The 23299-nt window shown below is 43.4% G+C and overlaps 1 protein-coding gene across 3 annotated transcripts in view; it reads left to right on the forward strand.

Moving 5' to 3' along the window:
- Nucleotides 1–13887, forward strand: part of UBE2T (ubiquitin conjugating enzyme E2 T) — a 106050-nt gene extending 92163 nt beyond the window's left edge. For all 3 annotated transcript variants that reach the window (XM_069238927.1, XM_069238928.1, XM_069238929.1), the window contains exon 7: nt 13322–13887. In XM_069238927.1, the coding sequence (XP_069095028.1) occupies nt 13322–13432 (111 nt within the window). In that variant the 3' untranslated portion in view covers nt 13433–13887. The remainder of the gene's footprint in view (nt 1–13321) is intronic.
- The last annotated feature ends 9412 nt before the right edge of the window (nt 13888–23299 follow it).

Here is a 23299-nt window from a genome sequence, read left to right on the forward strand (position 1 = left end):
ATGACGAATACTTGTTCAACTAAAATGTACATACCGTGCGGCCTGTGCACTGAAAACACAGTGGGAAAATAGATTATCAAATATTCTGAAAAGGAATGGGAAGTCATCTCCATAAGCACAAGGGAATGAGAGACCTGGCTGAAGCAGATTTAGTTATCTGATTTATTTTAAATTACATAAATGACATCACACAAAACTACAAACTGTAGCACTGAGCCCAACATCTTCATGTTAGAGATGCCCAGAACAAAATTGTGAAACTTTTGTGGGAAAATAGTGAACTAGATCGCTATTAACTGACCTAAGGGATGATACTAAACGGGCGGGGCTAGGAATAAAAATATCCTTGTACTGTGTATCGTTGCTCCATAGTGCATCATCCATTACTGATAGCATCCAGAAAGGGTGGAGATGGTTCGCCACATGTTTGGTAGAGGCAAAAATCGGCATTGAAAGACACTGAGGATATCCCCAAAGTTGTTGTTGGCTGACAGTTGACAAAAAATAGACTAACAGATTAAACGACCAAATAACAACATATGAAGAGATACGGGTCTATTTTCTCAGGCAGTAACTAAAGGGGGAAAGTTGAGAAAGAAGAAAACACAGGAATTGTAGAAAGGGTGAAGGAGAGAGAAAGGGATATTTTGGGAGGTTTTTTTTTGGGGGGGGGGGGGGGAGATCTGGAAGTTGACAATACCACGTTGGATTTTGTTCGTTTTATTGCATGCTGTGATCTCGATTGCTGATGTGACGCTTATTTATGATCATTTAGAAATAGTTTGATGCTGGAATGATGCCAATATTCTGGTGATACCATGGAAAAAATGTATCACAAAAACAGTTGAAAAGATCACCCGCTACATTTTCTAGGTCGAGCGTAGGCAGCACGCATGTGCTGTCTCTCGACATGTTGTAATCAAAATCTGTTGTCTTGCACCATGCCCATCAATTTCATTAATCTCTTCGCCTGCCTTTCCAAATTCCCTTAATTTTGTAGGTAATTGCTTTACATTTGTCCCACCTTGAGGCTGGTTTGTTACCGCCTTGCAGACAGAAATAGTAACCTCTGCCACCATTTCGGGGGAAAAAATGTAACTGCTGACTGCTTGCTCAGACTGCTGTGTTCTAATAATAGAACAGCTGGGGAAAAATATGAAGTTGAAATGGTAGCAAGTGTTGAAGGACTTTGTGGAGAAAGATTTCCAGGGTATTTCAGAGGAAGACTGGAAGAGAGAAATAAATGATAATGCAGTGCGTCAACTTGTGAGGAAATACTTGGTGGAAGGGTGGCCGGAGGAGAGATGTGTGGCCTCTGAGGTAAAGACCTTATGTGAGCGTCTCTGATGAGTTGAAAATAGAAGATTTGCTAGTCAAAGGAGGGAAGTGTGTGCCACCGAAGGCTATCCAGGAAGAGATTTTAAGGCTGGCACATGAGGGACACCCAGGGATGTCCTCCATGAAGCATCTCACAAGAGCCAATTTCTGATGGTCAGGGTTGGACAAAATTGTGGATCATTGTGCGAGGGAGTGCACTGAGTGTATTAACAGCGACAAAATGTTGAAGGCGTTTACTGCTCCCCTTAAGCCGGTGTCCTGGCCAAGCTCACCTTGGGAGAAGGTGACATTTGATATCTAGGGTGTAGGAGGCTGGACTGGCTTGTAGTGAGTACCAAGGGGTACTTGCACCTTGCACCAGGCCCAGTTATCCCTTATTAGTGTATAGGGTGTCTAGCAGCTTAGGCTGATAGATAATGGTAGCTTAGCAGAGCAGCTTAGGCTGAACTAGGAGACGTGTGAAGCTACTACAGTACCACTTAGTGTCATATGCACAATATCATAAGAAAACACAATACACAGTTATACTAAAAATAAAGGTACTTTATTTTTATGACAATATGCCAAAGTATCTTAGAGTGTACCCTCAGTGAGAGGATAGGAAATATACACAAGATATATATACACAATAGCAAAAATATGCAGTATAGTCTTAGAAAACAGTGCAAACAATGTATAGTTACAATAGGATGCAATGGGGAAACATAGGGATAGGGGCAACACAAACCATATACTCCAAAAGTGGAATGCGAACCACGAATGGACCCCAAACCTATGTGACCTTGTAGAGGGTCGCTGGGACTATTAGAAAATAGTGAGAGTTAGAAAATAACCCTCCCCAAGACCCTAAAAAGTGAGTGCAAAGTGCACCAAAGTTCCCCTAAGGACAAAAGAGTCGTGTTAGAGGAATAATGCAGGAAAGACACAAACCAGCAATGCAACAACTGTGGATTTCCAATCTAGGGTACCTGTGGAACAAGGGGACCAAGTCCAAAAGTCACAAGCAAGTCGGAGATGGGCAGATGCCCAGGAAATACCAGCTGCGGGTGCAAAGAAGCTTCGACTGGACAGAAGAAGCTGAGGTTTCTGCAGGAACGAAAAGGGCTAGAGACTTCCCCTTTGGTGGACGGATCCCTCTCGCCTTGGAGAGTCGTGCAGAAGTGTTTTCCCGCCGGAAGGACGCCAACAAGCCTTGCTACACGCAAATCGTGCGTTTGGCGTTTTTGGACGCTGCTGGGGCCCAGGAGGGACCAGGAGGTCGCAAATTGGACCTGCAGAGAGAGGGGACGTCGAGCAAGACAAAGAGCCCTCACTGAAGCAGGTAGCACCCGGAGAAGTGCCAGAAACAGGCACTACGAGGATGCGTGAAACGGTGCTCGCCGAAGTTGCACAAAGGGGTCCCACGTCGCCGGAGACCAACTTAGAAAGTCGTGCAATGCAGGTTAGAGTGCCGTGGACCCAGGCTTGCCTGTGCACAAAGGATTTCCGCCGGAAGTGCACAGGGGCCGGAGCAGCTGCAAAGTCGCGGTTCCCAGCAATGCAGCCCAGCGAGGTGAGGTGAGGCAAGGACTTACCTCCACCAAACTTGGGCTGAAGAGTCACTGGACTGTGGGGGTCACTTGGACAGCGTCGCTGGATTCGAGGGACCTCGCTCGTCGTGCTGAGAGGAGACCCAAGGGACCGGTAATGCAGCTTTTTGGTGCCTGCGGTTGCAGGGGGAAGATTCCGTCGACCCACGGGAGATTTCTTCGGAGCTTCTGGTGCAGAGAGGAGGCAGGCTACCCCCACAGCATGCACAAGCAGGAAAACAGTAGAGAAGGCGGCAGGATCAGCGTTACAGAGTTGCAGTAGTCGTCTTTGCTACTATGTTGCAGGTTTGCAGGCTTCCAGCGCGGTCAGCGGTCGATTCCTTATCAGAAGGTGAAGAGAGAGATGCAGAGGAACTCGGCTGAGCTCATGCATTCGTTATCTAAAGTTTCCCCAGAGACAGAGACCCTAAATAGCCAGAAAAGAGGGTTTGGCTACCTAGGAGAGAGGATAGGCTACTAACACCTGAAGGAGCCTATCAGCAGGAGTCTCTGACGTCACCTGGTGGCACTGGCCACTCAGAGCAGTCCAGTGTGCCAGCAGCACCTCTGTTTCCAAGATGGCAGAGGTCTGGAGCACACTGGAGGAGCTCTGGACACCTCCCAGGGGAGGTGCAGGTCAGGGGAGTGGTCACTCCCCTTTCCTTTGTCCAGTTTCGCGCCAGAGCAGGGGCTAAGGGGTCCCTGAACCGGTGTAGACTGGCTTATGCAGAATTGGGCACCTCTGTGCCCAACAAAGCATTTCCAGAGGCTGGGGGAGGCTACTCCTCCCCTGCCTTCACACCATTTTCCAAAGGGAGAGGGTGTCACACCCTCTCTCAGAGGAAGTTCTTTGTTCTGCCATCCTGGGCCAGGCCTGGCTGGACCCCAGGAGGGCAGATGCCTGTCTGAGGGGTTGGCAGCAGCAGCAGCTGCAGTGAAACCCCAGGAAGGGCAGTTTGGCAGTACCAGGGTCTGTGCTACAGACCACTGGGATCATGGGATTGTGCCAACTATGCCAGGATGGCATAGAGGGGGCAATTCCATGATCATAGACATGTTACATGGCCATATTCGGAGTTACCATTGTGAAGCTACATATAGGTAGTGACCTATATGTAGTGCACGCGTGTAATGGTGTCCCCGCACTCACAAAGTTCAGGGAATTGGCTCTGAACAATGTGGGGGCACCTTGGCTAGTGCCAGGGTGCCCTCACACTAAGTAACTTTGCACCTAACCTTTACCAGGTAAAGGTTAGACATATAGGTGACTTATAAGTTACTTAAGTGCAGTGTAAAATGGCTGTGAAATAACGTGGACGTTATTTCACTCAGGCTGCAGTGGCAGGCCTGTGTAAGAATTGTCAGAGCTCCCTATGGGTGGCAAAAGAAATGCTGCTGCCCATAGGGATCTCCTGGAACCCCAATACCCTGGGTACCTCAGTACCATATACTAGGGAATTATAAGGGTGTTCCAGTAAGCCAATGTAAATTGGTAAAATTTGTCACTAGCCTGTTAGTGACAATTTAAAAGTAATGAGAGAGCATAACCACTGAGGTTCTGGTTAGCAGAGCCTCAGTGAGACAGTTAGGCACCACACAGGGAACATATACATGCACACCTATGAGCACTGGGGCCCTGTGTGACAGGGTCCCAGTGACACATACATATAGGCCACAAACCTATGAGCACTGGGGTCCTGACCAGCAGGATCCCAGTGACACAGAACAAACATACTGAAACCATAGTGTTTTCACTATGAGCACTGAGGCCTGGCTATCAGGATCCCAGTGAGACAGTGAAAACAGTGACAAACACCCTGACATACACTCACAAACAGGCCAAAAGTGGGGGTAACAAGGCTAGAAAGAGGCTACCTTCTCACATAGGGTCCCTACAACACTTCACCTCGTGATGCCAGATTTGCTTTGGTCATAATTGACTACCATTCAAGGTGGCCTGAGGTCATGTTTATTACTCATGCCACTTCTCAAGTGGTTATTGAGTTCCTTAGGAAGTTTTTGCCCGAGAAGGGTATCCCAAAATATTAGTAACCGACAGTGGGGTGCAACTCAAGTTGCGTGAGATGGGGGATTGCCTTCAGACATGTGGCATCAAACATGTCACCACAGCTCTTCACAAACCACAGGAGAATGGTCAGGTTGATAATCGAGTTATTAAAAATTGAGTTGAATTAGCATGCAGGTCTGGATGTGCATGGATGGAGGTTTTGGGGGACCAACTTTAGATGTATCGCATCACCCCAATTCAGTGACAAAAATTAGCTCACTCAGGTTGTTCAAAGGACGGTATCTTGTCTTTAAATTGTGTCCATGGTTGATTTTAAAAAAAGGATCAGAACTGAAAGTGTGGATCTAGATGAAGTGGCTGAAAGAGTGAGGGAGAAACAAAGGGGCAATGAAAGCTAGATATGACCACAAATGGAAAGTGAGAACACCTCATTTTTGTTGGGTGATTGATTGAGAATCCGCAAACCAAGATCCATGGTGAAAAGTGGTTCGAGGTTTGGTTGTGCCCTAAGGCAAATAATAATATAAAAAAATACAATAAATAATGGGAATATTTTCATTTTTGGCTGCAGATAGAGGAAGAAGGTAAATGAAAGTGCTTTAGTTATATGCAGGTCCGCTGGAATTATGTGGCAGAGAGGACCAAAATATGCATCACGGTTGACCAATTTATGTGGCAAGAAAAGTCCAGTTATTCATTTACAATGCTAATATCTCTAACTCAAGAAAATGCAAGACCTATTGCATTGCAAATGCTTGTACCTGCTTGGAGCTAACTCAAGCGTGATAAGATATGTGTTGAGATGAGGAGCTGAACAAGTGCCAGCTAGGTTGTTAAAGGCATTCCCTCTTTATAACAGAAACGTCTTTTGGTAGCGCCCCCCTCCCTCACCCATCCTCCTTTAGTGTGAATAATTGAACACTCTTATCTGTTACAGTTAGTCATGCTTTTTGTTGAATACTGTGTAATTACAGAGGCTGGATGACTGCCCTTAAACCTTCCCTCCTCTGCTTTGTTAATATGACAGCTTAAGATTTAGACAGAAACTTTGGGCCTTCTTTGGAGTTCGCCAGAGTGAGAGAACTGTCAAAAATCAGCAGATGTTCCTCCTGCCTTAGAGGTCTCTTGACATCAATGAGCTCTTAGTTCGGCACATTGGTTTTCCCACACTTTTTAGCTGATGCTTCCTTTCTGCCAGACTCGAAATAAGGACATTTATCTTCTATATTGCACACCAGCTACTTCTTTACTGTGACCAGATGCTACATTTGATCAGCACTTAATTTATTTGCTAATTAAAAAAAAAATGTATTGTCATGTTGAGTGGGAGGGACTGTGTCAGTCATAACAGTAGGAGCACTATTGCACTTTTGACCACTACTTGCAAAGGGACGAAGGGCTAGAATTATCTTTTGCTTCCAAAACGATTGAAGGTTAATGAAAGGCTTTGCCTCATACCCAACAATAATGTATCCCAGATGCTAGTCCCCTGTAGTGTGAAAGGTATTCCACTGTGGATGTTTATCCATTATTTTGGTACTTTTAAAGTCTGGGCTGTTTGAGTGTCATTCAAACCTCGAACATTGAATTGTACATTTTATTTAACTGGTCAGGTGGCTCAATATCTGCACTTCTGTAGTTTGAGTAGTTAAGCCTACTCCACCTTCAATTTTTATGGGGGGGAGGTCAATAAATTGATTACTGTAAAATTTGGTACATCGAATACTACCTGTTTATAGTGCTTCTAATTGCCAATGGTGTAAGGTGTATGTGAGAAACGTTTTTAGGTTGAGCGCGCAAGTGCTTTTCGACCTGTTGAAAGTATTCTGTGTGCTTTTAATCCATCACTTTCACTCGTTCGTGAGCTTGCCTTTGAAAAAATCCCTTGATGCCATTGTTAAATGCTTTGTTTGTCCTGCTTTGGGGCGGTTTTGTTACCGCCTTCTAGACTGACCCTTTTACATGGATTATTGCACGATTGACAATTTTGGGGACCCCAAAATAATACCTCCCACCATTCAATGTCTTTCTAAGTTCTTTCATGGCTGGAACTTTTGTTTTGCAACTGGCAGTAATTTTGTTTCAAGGGTCTTGTTTTTTATATCATTGCAGTAGGCCTGATTGCCTTCAAAATTGGTAATGCACTACACCCTCTAGGGGCTACGTTCACCACAATGTGCTCTTTCCGTCTACATCATCCCTGGATTCCCACACTAAGTTACCGGGGACCCCAAAATAATAGTTCCTCCCACCATTCAGTGTCTTTTTAAGGGCTCTCATGGTTGTAACTTTTGTTTTACAGCTGGGATTGGTTTGTTTTTTGAATGCCTTGTTTGTAAATTCTTTGCAGTAGGACTGCTAACCCTAAAAATGTGTAATGTGCTATGCCCTATATGCGCTAAATATATTGTCACAGTGCATTACTTTCTGACATTTTCCTTTCATGTGTTAATGCCCTCTAGGGACCACCTATATGGTTCCATGACCATGTTTCTTACATGCAATTTTTATGTGGTGTCCTCTAAGGGCTGTTCTGAGCATTACAGTCTAATGCCAAAAGTATATTTCTGATAAAGGTTTTTATTGGGTTTACGTGATGATTGTATATGTTTTATTAATCTCTCATTATTGCAATTATGACCATGATTCAGGCCAATTTAACATTCTTATTACACTATGACTGTTTGAACACTCTTTATACGTTTGGGTGACCCTTCTAGTTTATTTCGCTCGTTACTCCTCTGTGGCTGTCTTGTCTTTTTTTTTTTTGAATTGTTAACCAGCCAGCGGCTCTGATGGTGGGGTTGTGAAAGTGGCATTCTGTTGGAATTGGAATTGGGATGGCAGATGAAAATTCGGATGCTAAATGGCAACATTTTCATTTTTGGCTGCCGACACAGGAATAAAGTAAATGGAAGTGCTTTAGCTATATATGCAGGGCTATTTGAATTATGTGGCAGAAGAAGACCAAATTATGAGACACGGTTTACCAGTTTATGTGGCTAGAAAAGTCCAGTTATGAATTTACAATAACAATAGCTTTAACTCAAGCAAATGCAAGACCTATTGCATTGCAAATGCTTGTTATTTATGAATTCATTTAGAGCATTCATTATAGACTGGGTCCACTTTGTGATTTAGTTTTTTTTTTTTTACATATATAATCCCGAGTAGACCCCTGAGGTCATTTAAGTTCCATATTCACACTTTGGTTCACTAGGATGCTGTACATCGGTGTTTTTCAGTGAACCCAGTTCAAGCTTTCATGTGATGATAAAAAGTCTGGAAGATGGAATTTTCCTTGTAAAAAAGCCGGTGTCTTCGTGGAAATTATGATTATGTGCTTTCGTCAGCTGTTCCCATTGACTGTTTTTCACCAGTGGCACTTAACACTGAAGCATTATTACCTTAAATGCACAAATTTGTGGGTCTTTACATGCAGGCTTTCATAAACCATTGTTATTGCGTGTAGTATAGTCACTCCATTGATGCTGTGATAAGTGCCATTGTGTTAAGTGCAGGCAAGTGAAAGCGAAGTGGGGAAGCGTGTGTTAAATACCCCACGGAAAACATAAATAATAGTCTTTTCGGTTAGTGAAATATAACCGGCAAATGTACTCAAACAAAACTGACTCCAGAATGTCGACCTTCTGTATTTCTTTGCTTTATTTTGAACCCGCACCGATTCCCACTGTCTAGCGCTTACCCAGTGCAACGCGTTAGAATAGTTAGCCCAGTCCTAAACCGTGACAATTGAGTTTAGTTTAAATCGCTGCCGGGGGATGTGCAAACTTGATGTTAAGCATCCATTTTTTTATTGTGTTTTTTTTTTTTGTGTATGCAAAATGTATCGTCCATTCACGTTATTGTTCAGTCAGCTTTGCATTTAGATCACTAGAGGGCGCACGAATACTTTGCAACATTTTCTCAACATTGTGACCTCGCCAGTGGTACATTTTAATCTGTGCTAAAACAGCGCCCAGAAAGGCTGCCATCTCCTTTTTCGTGCGGTAATAACGTCGACGGGTTCTATCGCTGTCAACTCTGTGCGTAACTTCCGACGACTGATTTGCGTGTAAAGTGACCACAGTTCGTAATGGAATGTAAGTTAACTCTTCTAACGCTAAACGGTCTCGAGTTGGTAAAGTCCGCTTTCTCATTGCAGGCAATGCATTGTTTATTTAAGGATCACATCCTCTCCGTCTAAAGAAATTGGGGTGTGAGGCTAACGAAAAAAAAAAAAAAAAAAGATTTTTCTGCAGTTTGGAAGTAATACACTGTACCGGCGGTCCGGAATAAAAACATTACTCAATGCAGTTCTAGAGGCCAGCTACATGTTCAACAACTCTAGGCGCCTTGGGCCTAGCTCACCCAGACCGCCCATGCCAAAAGCCAGCCCTGCAAGTATCCCCTTAAGGGTCCGACCTGGTGGGAAACCATGTCTGCTACCCTCATAACAACGTCGCCAGAGGAGGAATAGGACAAGAAGTGAAAGGGTGGGCTCTTCTTGTCCTCTGGAAATGGCGGGTGAATTCTTCCTTCAAACTGCCATTCTCACACAGGATGTTTGTGATGATCATGAAGGGTAACCTTAGCGACTGCTCTTGTAGCGATTGTGAACTATCCCCCATGTGCATGTTTAGCTTTTCACAATCATAACTGCAAAACCGGTGCACTTAATGTTTGTGGACATTTCCAATTACACAAAAAATAAACACTAAGTGTATCCATCTGTCCTAATCCATTGAAATTAATGTACACTTAGAGGCATTCCTTCTGAGTGCAGCTATTGCTGCCACCGGCCAAGGCACGTGCAGAGGCAGTCATTGGGGGCTCCCTGCTTGCGACTACAGGTTTGTTTGACCAATAGGTCTCCCCTTATCAAGGCACACCAACGTCGTACTTGAGGGGCGTCAGGTTTGCAGCTTCTGAGCCCCTCAGGAACAGGGCGCCACAAACTGTTGCAACAAGAGAGGCAGCCTTGCAGGTACAAAGGGAATAATTGGGGATATGGTGCAGGTGATCAGCGACTTCTGTCCTAACATAAACAAGCTCCTGAAGTTTTTAGTAAATTATTTGATCCCATATCAAATCATGTGATAGTATATAATATGTCCGACAAAGGCTAGGATGCCTCCTGTAAATGACAATGGAATGTTTCTTTATCCTGCCATATCCTTATTTGATATTTTGATTAGCAGGGACATTCCTTTTTATCTCAAAATAATTTTATTTTCAAGCCAAATACATACATGGGATCTGTAATTAAGACTTTGGACCCGATTTATATGTTGGTGGAGAGGCAACTCTGTCACAACTTTAATGGATTTCCTCCCTGCAAATATTATGGACCACTTGTTCGATTTATTGTTTGACGACAACTGAGCCTACTCCGTCTCCTCTGTGGTCAACCCCCTCCAACGGCCAGGCGAAATTCGGACATCAAAGGTTTGGCTATATGTCCCCCACCTAATTTAGATGGGTGGGGACACAGCTGTTTTTCACTGCCCGTCACTGCCAGGAAAAACCTGGCGGCAAAGGGCATTGAAAAGTGCTCAGAGCCCCCCTCGTCATGGGGGGGAATGCCCATGGTGCGGGGGAGGGTCATTGTTTTTTATTTTTTAAAATTGCACCATAAGATCTTTTGTTCTGAAATAAAATTTAAAAAAAAAAACTTTTTGTAAGTTTGCCATAAGGCTTCATCATGCTGGCTGAGCCATATGGTAAACTTACAATGCATTGACAAGAACCACCATAGTGGCGGTTCTTGCCAGTGCTAGAAATGTCAGCTGCGGCAGCGATTGTTTCTAAATTTGGCCAACTGGACCGTTGTCAGGGAGACAGAGTAATTTACTCAGTCACCCTGGCGGGGAGCGGGCTGGCTGCCAAATTATAAACAAGGCCCTTTGACTTAAACCGAATACACAGTATCCCATGGCTAGTGTTTTCAATAATCCATTTATCCTTATGGTGCAGAATATTTTGTGGCAGAATACTCATGTTATCTAACTGCAGCGGCCGTACGTTGGGAATTTCGTTTTACCAGGTTGGTAGTATCCAGACAGTCTGGTTTGTGTTCATCACTTAAAGTAATTTTCCATGTCTCTGTTAATGACTAACACAGCTCTTTATTGAAGCAGCAGGACGTTATTGTATTCAGTGAATGTTGAAGTCTAAGATTTCCATAAATCGCATTAAAGTTCTTGGGCTGCTCTAATGAAGACTGAATGGATCTTAAGTCTGATAAGCAATCTAACTTCATATTTTGCCAGTGCTCGTCTCAATTTTTTTTTAGCCTTAGTATATTGCCCTTGCTTTTATGCCTTTCAGATTTTAACAAGAGATGATCTTCCTGGACTATTCGGTGTCTATAAATATTACTGCTTTTACAGCTAAGAGACTTACCCTTCTTCGGGATGAGTATCTTCATTAAATTCATTTATAAGTCCATTTACATTTTCTCGTTTTTAAAGTCTTAAAAGACTCAAGTTGCATTAAAAGACCCAAATAAAAGGCAAATTTTGCATTCACATGAGCTCTGTTTTTCTTAATTCCAAGTGATTTCTTATCTCAGTTTTCAAGTGTCCCAGGATATTGTGCATTTGTTGAGGTAGGCTTTACGATTCTAACAATATCCCTCACCTTACAACTAAAAAAAAAACCTTTCATTCCCCTCTAGTTTCCAGACTGTGACAAATTTAAGGGAGCACTTTTTGAAAAATGCCTCCCGAATTTAGCTTTCTATATTTATCGGTTCTGCATGCCTATTCTCCCCCTTTTCGCATCATAAAGCTGAAGGATTTTAAACAGTTTCCTTTTGGAATAGCAGTTTAAACCTTGGAAACTAGTGCTTACGCATATGCTTTAAAGTTTTCTTATTTGCATTCTTCTAGTAATTCTTCTCAGTCGGAGACCGCCAGTTACAAAGCCTCGCTACTGATGTGTGCCATTGTAATAATGTTTCTCCTAGTTATCCTTCTCCATTTTTTTTATCTAAAATGTCTTCCTGATATTTATTGACCACACTGCGGTCATTCACGGTGATCACGTTATCCTTCAAGTCATGAAAACTCTAAACTTCATTCAGTTTTCCTTATCTTTTTTTGCTCCTGTTTTGCGCAATCCTATGGAATTGCATTTTGCTTTATTTCAGCACATCTGAGTTTCAATCTCTGAGACTAACTTTCCTTGTTTTTGGAGAGGAAAAGAAGTACGTTAACACTCCTTACTTCCTCTGCTCAAACCGGGGGAGTGTCAAATCTCTGGCGTGTCTTCATATCATCTGCAACTATGCGTTAATGCTTAGCTGCTCAGCAGTGTAAGTTACAAGTACACTAAAGAGGACCCAACCAAGGTCTTTCTGTTGTGACTCTCCAAAATACCTTTTCTAAGATATGAATTTGTTTCAACAACAGGCAATAGTCGGTCAGTCTGGCCCAGTATACCCCTCCCAACATCTTCATCACCTTCTAATGCCCAAATGGGCACCATAATTCCAACATTTGATCTCACTAAAATGTTTGTATAGTTGCATAGCTCAATTGCCCTCTTAAACCCCCCACCCTACTCCATGAAGCTCACACCACACAGAAATACCACAATTTGCGGACTGCACTGATCACATATGCACAGAGGAGGTGGAAGGTCATGAAATCACAACCCATATCCCCACTCTGGAGATCTTCTGTTGTGAAGCAAGCCACAACCTGGACATGATATTCTGCAAGGACTCTCTTGAGGTCAATGAATTACAGTAACTTTGAGCCATAACCTCAAAATGTGATTGTCGCTTGAAGTACCTACCTCCAACGAAATGTTAGGGCCTACACTTCCTACATGCTATGTTTGCCACTTCGCCACTGCACCAGAGGTTGTCCCCTCCCTCGTTAAATCCCTTTTCTTCATGTGTCCCCTGCATACATGCGTATTTCAGTAAACCGGAAGGCGTCCAGCTTGCGGTGTTACTTTCATTATAGGCGAAGCTGCTCTAGGTCTTTCCTCACTTACCTACTTCACCTGTTTAATTTGCTGACCTACAGAGACGCTCACAATAGGCTTCTCATCTACACCCATGCTATCCAGCCATGCCGTGCAACGCTTAACGTCTTAACATTCTTACTACCATGCGTCAGTGCCGGTAGCCACAAACAAAGCCGCAATACAGACTTGGGCATGTCAAAAGCGCTAACGTGCCCCACTAGTGGCAGACGTAAGTTATGCAAATGTTAGTAAAAAGCATCCTGTTTGTTGGAACCCTGTGCTATAATTACTTCTGGCTTTCAACACTTCCTCAGTTTATTATCTGACAGTACACGCCCAGTCCTAAAAGCGCACATTAACTTATTTGAATATAATTTTTTTTATTCTGTATCATTGTTTTGTTTAGAATCTGGAAACGTCTGCCAAAGTGGAGAGTCCGTGTACGGCCTCTGAATCCCAGAAAAGACCAGGAGCCCTTGTGGATGGCAAAGCTAAAAAAGCCTGTCTGGGGCCATGATGCTGTAAATGAGATGTTGTTCAGTGTGATGGCTCGCATGTTTTTGGCACGCGAGGCAAAGTTTGCTGTTGTAAAATAAATCGATGATTTCTTCTGACATGACTGAAGCATAGCGAAAAAGTGATAGGCTAAAAATTGTACTATCTCTAGTTCTAATTGAAATATAATGCTGCTTGATGAAGCCACACTTCAGTTCTCGTTTCTCATGGGTTTGTCTATTCCTAGAATAGACTAAGAGGCACCTTTTGTTACCTGGACAGTACCAAAGGTATCTGCACAGAGGCCCAAAATTTGGAGAGGGCAATGAATGTTACCTGGATGAATCTTCCTTGCTGAAAATTTATAGGAAGGCTGCAATATGTGTAGTCACTACAGTGTAAAATGTTTTTGTTATTGTGGGTTTGTCATTTTTGTGTGTTTGTAATGGTTATTTAATAAAGTGTTTTTGAAGCACATTGGGAAGCATTGCATGATTTGTACAGTTGCTTTATTGTACTTTCTGAATCCTTAAATAAGCAGGAATATAATTTTATGATCATTAACATTGGGTTCTGGAACTGATCATCTGTATCTAAGAATATGTTTTGCAATATTTGTGATGAGTTGTCTGTTTTGGAACAGCCATTAGATTTTTCGTTACAGGCATGGCTTGGCGTGGCAGTTGCTGGAGCGTGGTGACCAATGGACTTCAACATTATACAGGAACTCTAAGATATGGTAGACATTGAATGTGGTGCTTTATTGATTAACCAAGAATGTAGATCGTAGACCACTGGGGCAATATGACATGTATTATGATTATATGGTAGGACTCATCCATTGGGGCATTACAGACAATAGAGTATTCGATGGGTAGCAAACATTAATAGAATAGTACTTTTAAATGATACCTTGATATCATAAGCAATAACACATAATGCAGTAATTTGGTATTCCATGTAGCATTTATTTTAGTGAGTATTATATTATGGTTAATGTTAGTTTCACACATGGGGTTTCTGGAAAACTGTTTTGATGTCATGCCGAAGAGTTGTGTTTATCTGAATGATCTGTCAAGAAGACAAATTTATGCACAGCATTTATGTTAACGTTCTCATTTAAGAGCATTTTTAAAACATGGAAGTTAGGTTTTATGAGATGAACACTGTGTTGCTTGTTTTCATATTTTTTTTGTGAATTAATCATGACAACATTATTATTCCTAATCAGTATGTTGATATTAATAATACAATAATCCTAATCAGTATGTTGATTATTAATAGTACAGCAGCGGTGACTGAGACTTACCGTGCTCACAAAATGGGACATTATACATTCACATGAACCCATACTCGAACGTTGCAACATGACTATGGATGAGATTGTAGTGCTGGTGGGCATTATGAGATGATTATTTTGTTGCATTCATGCAAATTCTATGTGCATTAATAGTGATATTATTATTAATCATAATCAGGATGTTTATATTAATGATACAGCAGTGTTGACAGTGGCTTATAATGCTCGAAATTTGGGCCATTATACCTTCACATGAATATGTACTTTAAAATTCCAAGATGGCGACTATTGAAGAGATAATATTGCTGGACGGTTTTTGGGATGTCATTTATGTTTACCGTTTGAGCACTATATCTTTGTATTTAGGGCCAGTTTCCTTGATCCATGATCAAGGCTTTTTTTCCGAAACTCGTTGGGACTTCTAGCCAACCTGTATAGAAAAAGAAAACATTCACTATGTTTTTGAGTGTTTGTACATTATCTTAGATACTTGGGTTTGGAGAAAGTGTTGGTGTGCAAGCGGGGTTTCCGCACATGTGTAAAATGTAAACCTTACTATAATGTCCCTTTAACCTTTGGTTTTTTTTTTCAGTGAATTTTTAAAGGTTTTTTAATTCATTTCCTAACTATAACGTCCCTGAAACCTTTCTTTTTTTTAGTGAATTCCTAGTATTTTTTAACGTATATTAATATTTAATTACTATACGTTAATCCAACCGTGCCCTTGAGGGTTGGACTCACCACCAGGCATGCAGTCAACCCCATGCTGTGCAAGACAAGGGAGTTGGCTGCAGGGCCTGGCCTGTGGCCAACTCCCTGCATGCAGCCAGCCCCACCCTGTGGGTCTGTGAGTGGATGTGTGAGTGGATGACTGGGTGTATGTGGTTGTATGGATGTGAAAGTGGGTCTTTGAGTTGGGGTGCAAGTGGTTTTGTGGGTCTGTGAGTGTATGGGTGTGTGTGTGGTTGTGTGGGTCTGAGTGTGAGTATGAGTGGCTGTGTGGGTCTGTGAATGGGTGTGCAAGTGGTTTTGTGGGTCTTTGAGTGGGTGTATAAGTGGCTGTATGGGTATGAGTGGGTGTATGAGTGGCTGTATGGGAGTGTGAGTGGTTGTGTGTGACTGCAAGTGGTAGTGTTTTGTTTAATCTGTGAGTGGGTATATGAGTGGGTAATTATTTGTTTTTAATTGGGGTCTGGATCTGCGGATCCATTGAAGATTCACTCATGGGGCACGCTTACCACCACAGAGGATCCACGGATCTTTGCATGACCCAGAAAAACATTTTTGGGCAGTTTCTTGCCCATGAGGAGTACCTCACCGACCCCTCCATCTGTCCCATAGTGTCAGGATACCTCTATCTTGACCCCTGATATCCTATTTAATACATCCCCCTCCCCACCCATTCACCCCCAGGTGCCATGTCCTGGTTGACAAAATGGCAGCCACAACTTTTCTCTCAAATTGGAGCCAGCTAATCATGGCATTGCTGTTGGCCCGTGGATCCACCGCAGCGGACCCATGGTGGATCCGCGTCTCCAAATATAAATAAATATTTTTTCTTTAATAACTCCAAAACTACTGAACAGATTTACGCCAGTTTACAAAAAGAGAGCCTTCTGGACTGAGATCTAGCTTCTGCCAAATTTGGTGTAATTCCGTTTAGGTAGTTTGGGCTGTAGTAGTGTATAAATTCCCTATGGCTCCCGCTTATTGAATCACCCCAAACTTTCCAGACGGGCAGCTGAAGTCGGTGGCAAACTAGTTTTGAAAATTTCATGAAGATTTATGAAACTGCGCCAAAGTTATTTGCAAAACAGAAAATGCCAGAGATTTTTCTCAGACAGCCATTCGGAGCCTTTGCGTTCATGGGCACAGCTTAAGAAATGCTCCCTCATCCAATTACATTGCTTTATTTGTAAATTTGATTGCCCAGACAGTTCGCAAACCCGGGTTCAGATACATTGTGTGGACTAACAGTCCATATAGCTGTAACTGTTTATCGCACAACACATTTTTGTAAAGCTGAAAACTGGAATTGATTTACACCAAACTAAACCATCAAAGTTTTTCTTTTTTGTTCAGTTTGGTGTAATTCTTTAAGCTGCTTTTATTTGTGCAGCAGAGAGTAAAGATATATTTAAGAGTTAAACTGTGAAATGTAACTGTTTGAAGGCCCGTCACCCCCATTAACTTTTGTTTATCTAAAAAAAGACTTGTAAATTGCTAAAATATACATACATTCATACAAATGTACAGGGGATTCCAGTCAGCCCTATTCATCCATTGTTCTTTTGTAGTTACATTCACATTGTACGTCTGACCACCACAGCATGCACAATGAGGCACTGGGTCAACCAGCTTCAGCCACTGAGTCCCTTCTGTGTGTGATGGCAGTTTGTGTATTTACATTGTCACCCCACACTCACAAGGTCAAGCATCAAGATGCAAAATAGACTAAATTCCAACTGCGGTCCTATCATAAAAGTGCACAGTCCAAGTTGGCCAGCTCAGTGTTAGAAGACTGTGGCACCATGGCATGGGGGAACCCAGCAAGCGCTTCTTCATCCCTGGGCTGCTTCTTTTATGCGTGTTCCCACAGGCTGTAATTAGCACCACGTAAGGCAGCGTGCCGGCCTCTCCCTTGCTTACTTCATCTGAGGTATCTACAAATGAACATTCTAGCAATTCGTATATTTTTAGTGCACCAAGAATTTCTTTATGTCAAAAAATGCAGGGCAACTTCATTGTATTTGCCCACAGTTGTATTTGCTTTATAGCTGCTCGTTTTAGATTCCCGACTTACTGACTTGACTTCATTGTGGTTAACAATGTCCTCAGACAGAAAGTGACTTTACAGACCTGAAGACTTCTAGAACTGACATCCTGGGACTGGGAGAGTTAGATTTTGGCTTCCGTTTCTGCTGTCTAATACGCCTCTTTCTGGACTGAACTGCCAGTGAACTAAGACCTTAAAAGGTACATTTTAGTTCTACTGTTATATCCGCTTCCCAGAAGAATTTCAGACATTTGACCATGCGCCTAGGCACATAAGGTGCATAGCTGATTTTAGAGCATTTTTCTGGGCCACCAGAAACAGGCGTCCTGTATGATTGAATGTAGTACCTTAGCAGCAACTCAGTTACCAAGAAACGTTGCCCCTACTAGGGCTCATTACTAGGAGATCCTACACACGCCCTGATTTAAATTGGCTCCCGTCTGAAACACTTTTGAAGCATGTTCTAACACTGGTTTTAGTTGGCGCCCGACATGCTTTTTACCACATCCAATTCTTAGTGCCTGTGGCATTGTAATTTTTCCAGTTTGTTTAAGCAGACATCGCTAATCTACTGTTCCACCCAGTAATTAATTTTCTTTCATGCTTGTAGTATTCAGGGATTCCCGTGGAAAAACCGGGAGGACTATTATTGGACACAATACTTTTGTACTTATTCCATAAAATGCTTGTGTATTGTATGGACTAGTAGCTTTAACCTCTCAACCTGCAAGGTTTCTGATTGAGATGCTTAATTTGAATACGAAATCCAGTTTTGCTGTATTTGTTTGTAGATGGTTTGGTGGCCTAAACTAAACCTGATTTTTCTTACTTATTTTTTTAATTTTATATATATCTATATATGTATGTGTGTATATATGTATGTGTGTATATATATCTATATATATAGATATAGATATAGATATAGATATAGATATAGATATACATATATATATATATATATATATATATAAAATAATAATGGCCGCTCTGCTGTTTCATAACATTCATGTTTCTATTTTCTCATTGACACAGCGTACAGCAGAATGTGCACTGTTTATTTTGTATAATGTGTTCTTCTTAAAGAACACCGGTGGAAGACTTTAGATACTTTCAAGGCTCTTCTTGCCTTCACACTGTATTTGCATTTATTCAGGAGTCTTTTCATTGTACATCGAGGGGTGTGGAATTTAATAAAATATCTACTTGTCAATGCAAAGCAGACAATGAACTGTGCGACACAGCCGTCCAGGGGGGCCCTGCGCTGTCCATGCCAAGTGCATGGGGGGCAGAGCTGGGGCCCCCCTGCACCCTGTCTCCGCCAGCCATTTAATGGCAGTGCTGCTGCCATGAAACTGCTGGCTGAGAGGGGAGTCATAATCCCCAGGGCAGCGCTCCCCTGGCGGATTCGGACCGCCAGCACGGACAGTCCATCCTGTGGCGGTTAAGTGGCGGTACCGCCGTGGTTGTAATGTGGTGACCGGGCTGCCACCGCAGCACTGGCGGTCTTAAGACCACCAGAGTCGTAAAGAGGGCCTTGGTTTTTTATTAAACTTCAATTTCTCTGTCTAGCTATTGGCTGGCTTTACTGTGAGTGATCGCATTCAGCTCTTCCACAAGAAGCATAGTGACATACAAAGTTGTTTTGTTCAGTGCCAGGAACTAGTGTGGCAATCAGTGGCATAACGAAACTGGAGCCCCCCCACCCTCTTGCAGAGAACATGGAGGGTCCCTGCCTCCAGACTCACTCAGGGAAGGTGCTGTGCTGAGGGGGTCCCCTGGAGGGGGCTGCGGGGCCTTTGTTATGACACTGGTGACAATGTGTGCTTTTTAAGACCGAAAAGATTGTTTTCTTTTTGCCAGTGTTTGTTACAATGGTGAGGGCCTCACAGCTCCCACAACAATAAAGTGTTACAAAAGCCACATCAAAACAAGACATGCATTAGCGAAACCAAAAGACTCACAAAAATGTTGGATCAGTTGGCTTTGACAGTGCTTGTTTATTTTCATGCTTCCTGTTAGATATGGGGTCTTTGTTTGGCAGTCAGGTTACCCCCTGTCCAATCAAGGACCCTCACTCTAGTCAGGGTAAAAGAGAATCACCCTCAGCTAACCCCTGCTTACCTGCCTGGTAGCTTGGCACGAGCAGTAGGCTTAACTTCAGAGTGCTAGGTGTAAAGTATTTGTAACAACACACACAGTAACGTAATGAAAACACCACAAAATGACACAGCACAGGTTTAGAAAAATAGAAAATATTTACCTAAACAAAACAAGACCAAAACGACAAAAATTCACAATACACAAGTCACGTTATCACAAAAGTGCAAAAAGGTCTTCATGTAATTTTAAACACACACTAACACTGTTAGCGTGAAAATGTACCTTGGGTGCTTCAAAAATTACCCTGCATGGGCGAGTGTGCGTCAAAAATGGCTTGCGATGCATTGGTATCACTCACAAGCGAGACCTTGCGTCGTTTCTCCTTTAGTCGGGTCGGCGTGCGTCGTTTCTTCACTCTGCAGGAGAGTGATGCGTAGATCCGGTCAGCACTCTTGGGTAAGGGTAGGCCGTGCGTCATTTTTACATGCCTAACGGTGTTTGCGTCAGAAATCCAGCTGCACCATGATCCAAAAACCACGCAGTGTGAGTTGCGATCTCACCAGACTCCGTCAGCAATGCTGTGCGTCGATCTTCCGGTCACGTTGCAGGCGAGCGTCGATTTTCAGCCGCGAAGCCAGCGGCACAGTGATTTTTCAGCCGCAGATCGGAGTCACGTCGATCTTTTCCCCGCACGGCGTCTGCGCGTGGATTTCTTGGGCTGCCAGCTTCTCCTTCAGGGTCCCAGGAACTGGAAGGGCACCACTTGGCAGGGTAGGAGTCTCTCCAGAGACTCCAGGTGCTGGCAGAGAGATCTTTGCTGTCCCTGAGAACTCAAACAGGTGGCAAGCTCTAAATAAAGCCCTTGGAGATCTGCACAAAGTCCAGTCTTTGTCCTCTAGCACAGGCAGAAGCAGCAACTGCAGGATAGCTCCACAAAGCACAGTCACAGGCAGGGCAGCTCTTCAGCTCTTCTCCAGGCAGAGGTTTCTCTTGGTTTCCAGAAGTGTTCTAAAGTCTGTGGTTTTGGGTGCCCTTATTATACCCATTTTGCCCTTTGAAGTACGCTTACTTTAAAGGAAAGTCTCTCTTGAGTGTGAAATCCTGCCTTGTCCAGGCCAGGCCCCAGACACACACCAGGAGGTTGGAGACTGCATTGTGTGTGGACAGTCACAGCCCTTTCAGGTGTGAGTGACCACTCCTCCCCTCTCTCCTAGCACAGATGGCTCATCAGGAAATGCAGACTACACCCCAGCTCCCTTTGTGTCACTGTCTAGTGAGAGGTGCAACCAGCTCAACTGTCAAACTGACCCAGACAGGGAATCCACAAACAGGCAGAGCCACAGAAATGCTATAAGCAAGAAAATGCGCACTTTCTAAAAGTGGCATTTTCAAACACACAATCTTAAAATCAACTTTACTAAAAGATGTATTTTGAAATTGTCAGCTCAGAGACCTCAAACTCCACGTCTATCCGCTTCCAAAGGGAATCAACACTTTAATCAGATTTATAGGCAGCCCCCATGTTAGCCTATGAGAGGGACAGGACTTGCAACAGTGAAAAACAAATTTAGCAGTATTTCACTGTCAGGACATATAAAACACATTACTATATGTCCTACCTTAACTGTACACTGCACCCTGCCCTTGGAGATACCTAGGGCCTACCTTAGGGGTGCCTTACATGTAAGAAAAGGGAAGGTTTAGGCCTGGCAAGTGGGTACACTTGCCAAGTCGAATTTACAGTTTAAAACTACACACACTGCAGTGGCAGATCTGAGACATGATTACAGAGCTACTTAGGTGGGTGGCACAACCAGTCTGCAGGCCCACTAGTAGCATTTGATTTACAGGCCCTGGGCACCTCTAGTGCCCTATACTAGGGACTTACTAGTAAATCAAATATGCCAATCATGGATAAACCAATTAACCGTACAATTTACACAGAGAACATATGCACTTTAGCACTGGTTAGCAGTAGTAAAGTGCTCAGAGTTCAAAAGCCAACAGCAACAGGTCAGAAAAAATAGGAGGCAGGAGGCAAAAAGAGTGGGGATGACCCTGCATAAGCTAAAAAGTCCAGCACTTCCTAAAAATGGTTACACTGATTTCCCATTAAAAATATTTTTGGAAAATACTAGCTTGCATAAACACATTTTACTAAATGACGCTTCAAGGAAATTGCACATGAAACTTTTTTTTCCTAATTTTTTTTCGGAACATTTTATTTTGAAAGCAAAAAATCATCACTCTTCCTTACAAGCTTCTGCAAATATTTGCATCTGATCAGAGATTGTTCAGGGAGCACTATACTTAGTGTCATATTGTTAATTCCCCATCCCTGACATGTAACTAGTTTGTTCTGGCACCTCCAGTGACTTTAGGCCAGAAGGGCATAATTATTGTTCATATTATTGGATAGTGCCAGGATAGTGGTATTGTGCCATTTTATAATGTAGAAATGTGATTTGCTGTAATGTCAATACTTTTGCACACACTGTGATCACTATGCAGTTTCTATTACTTCCTATGGTGAAAATTGTTATTGAAACCATTGAATTTGTGGATGGGCTAGATATTTTGGGGTTTCTACTAGAGCCAGGCAAGATGGCCAACCGGTAAAGATTCCCCCAGATCTCGCTACCAGCCTCTTCTTAGTCCGTCATTGCGTTGCACAATATCACCCCTCAAATGGGCATCTAGAAAAAATTGCCCAGAAACGGCTACCCCCGCACTGACCACAACAAACCCTTGCGCACAGCAGCCGCTAATGACTTTGACCCACCTCGTGGTGGGGCTTCCCAAGCAGAGCCCGAGACTCCTGTCAGTGGGGGTGCCTAACCGGGGGATTGTTGTCACTGAGGTGCACGCTGTGCTGCGGTCACCGTGGCCTAATGTTGCTGAAGTGGGCAGCACAGACTAGAGGAGGACATGCGTCTGTCAGTTCCACCCACGGCTGTGTGGGTCGAGAGTGACGATCAAGCCTGTCTGGCCCGGGAAGACGGACAGCCAGCATGCCACCTTTCATCAGGGAGCTGGGAGAGCCCAGAGAGAGGAGGCCCAGTGCGGCGCAGAAGATCTACAGCTGTGCGGGCCTGGGAGCTACTACGATGTGTTAGTTCTTTCCCAAAAAGGTGACCCATCCCCTTCTCTGGCCTGGAATTTGCGTCCAGTGAGTATGTAAACTGTATATTGTGGGCCTTGAAATATTTTAAAGTACATTTGGACTACAGTGTCAATACATCCCCCTGCGGGGCCTATGCATCTTTGTTTTGTCCTTGACAGTTGGTGCCTTTTCAGGTAACGGTGGGAGTGGATTGGTGTGTGGCCCTCCTCACTTCGGGACTGAACCTGGAAACGGCCTCATGTGGGCCTTGTGATACGGTTTACGTTTCATAACAGAAGGGCTTGCAGCAGGTGGGAGCTACTGGCCCTATTAAATTTTGACCACTTCTCGTGAAACATCCTTTGTGACATGAGAAGGGGTCTGGTGACTTAAGTGATAGTGGACCGTCCATGTGACATTGTAGTCAGAGCTGTGCTCCCGCGGGCAGATTTATTGAGCCCCCTCTGACTTTTGGACCCAAGGCCTTGGGTCGGCCACTCTGAGATTATCCGATAGCTTGCCCACAGGTACCATGTCTGCTGCATCTTGCCTTTTCCCACTTGGATACCGATATGGCAAAAGATAAACCTACAAAAACAGTGCATGCCAA

Source organism: Pleurodeles waltl, chromosome 6 (assembly GCF_031143425.1).
Source record: "Pleurodeles waltl isolate 20211129_DDA chromosome 6, aPleWal1.hap1.20221129, whole genome shotgun sequence".
Lineage (NCBI taxonomy): Eukaryota > Metazoa > Chordata > Amphibia > Caudata > Salamandridae > Pleurodeles > Pleurodeles waltl.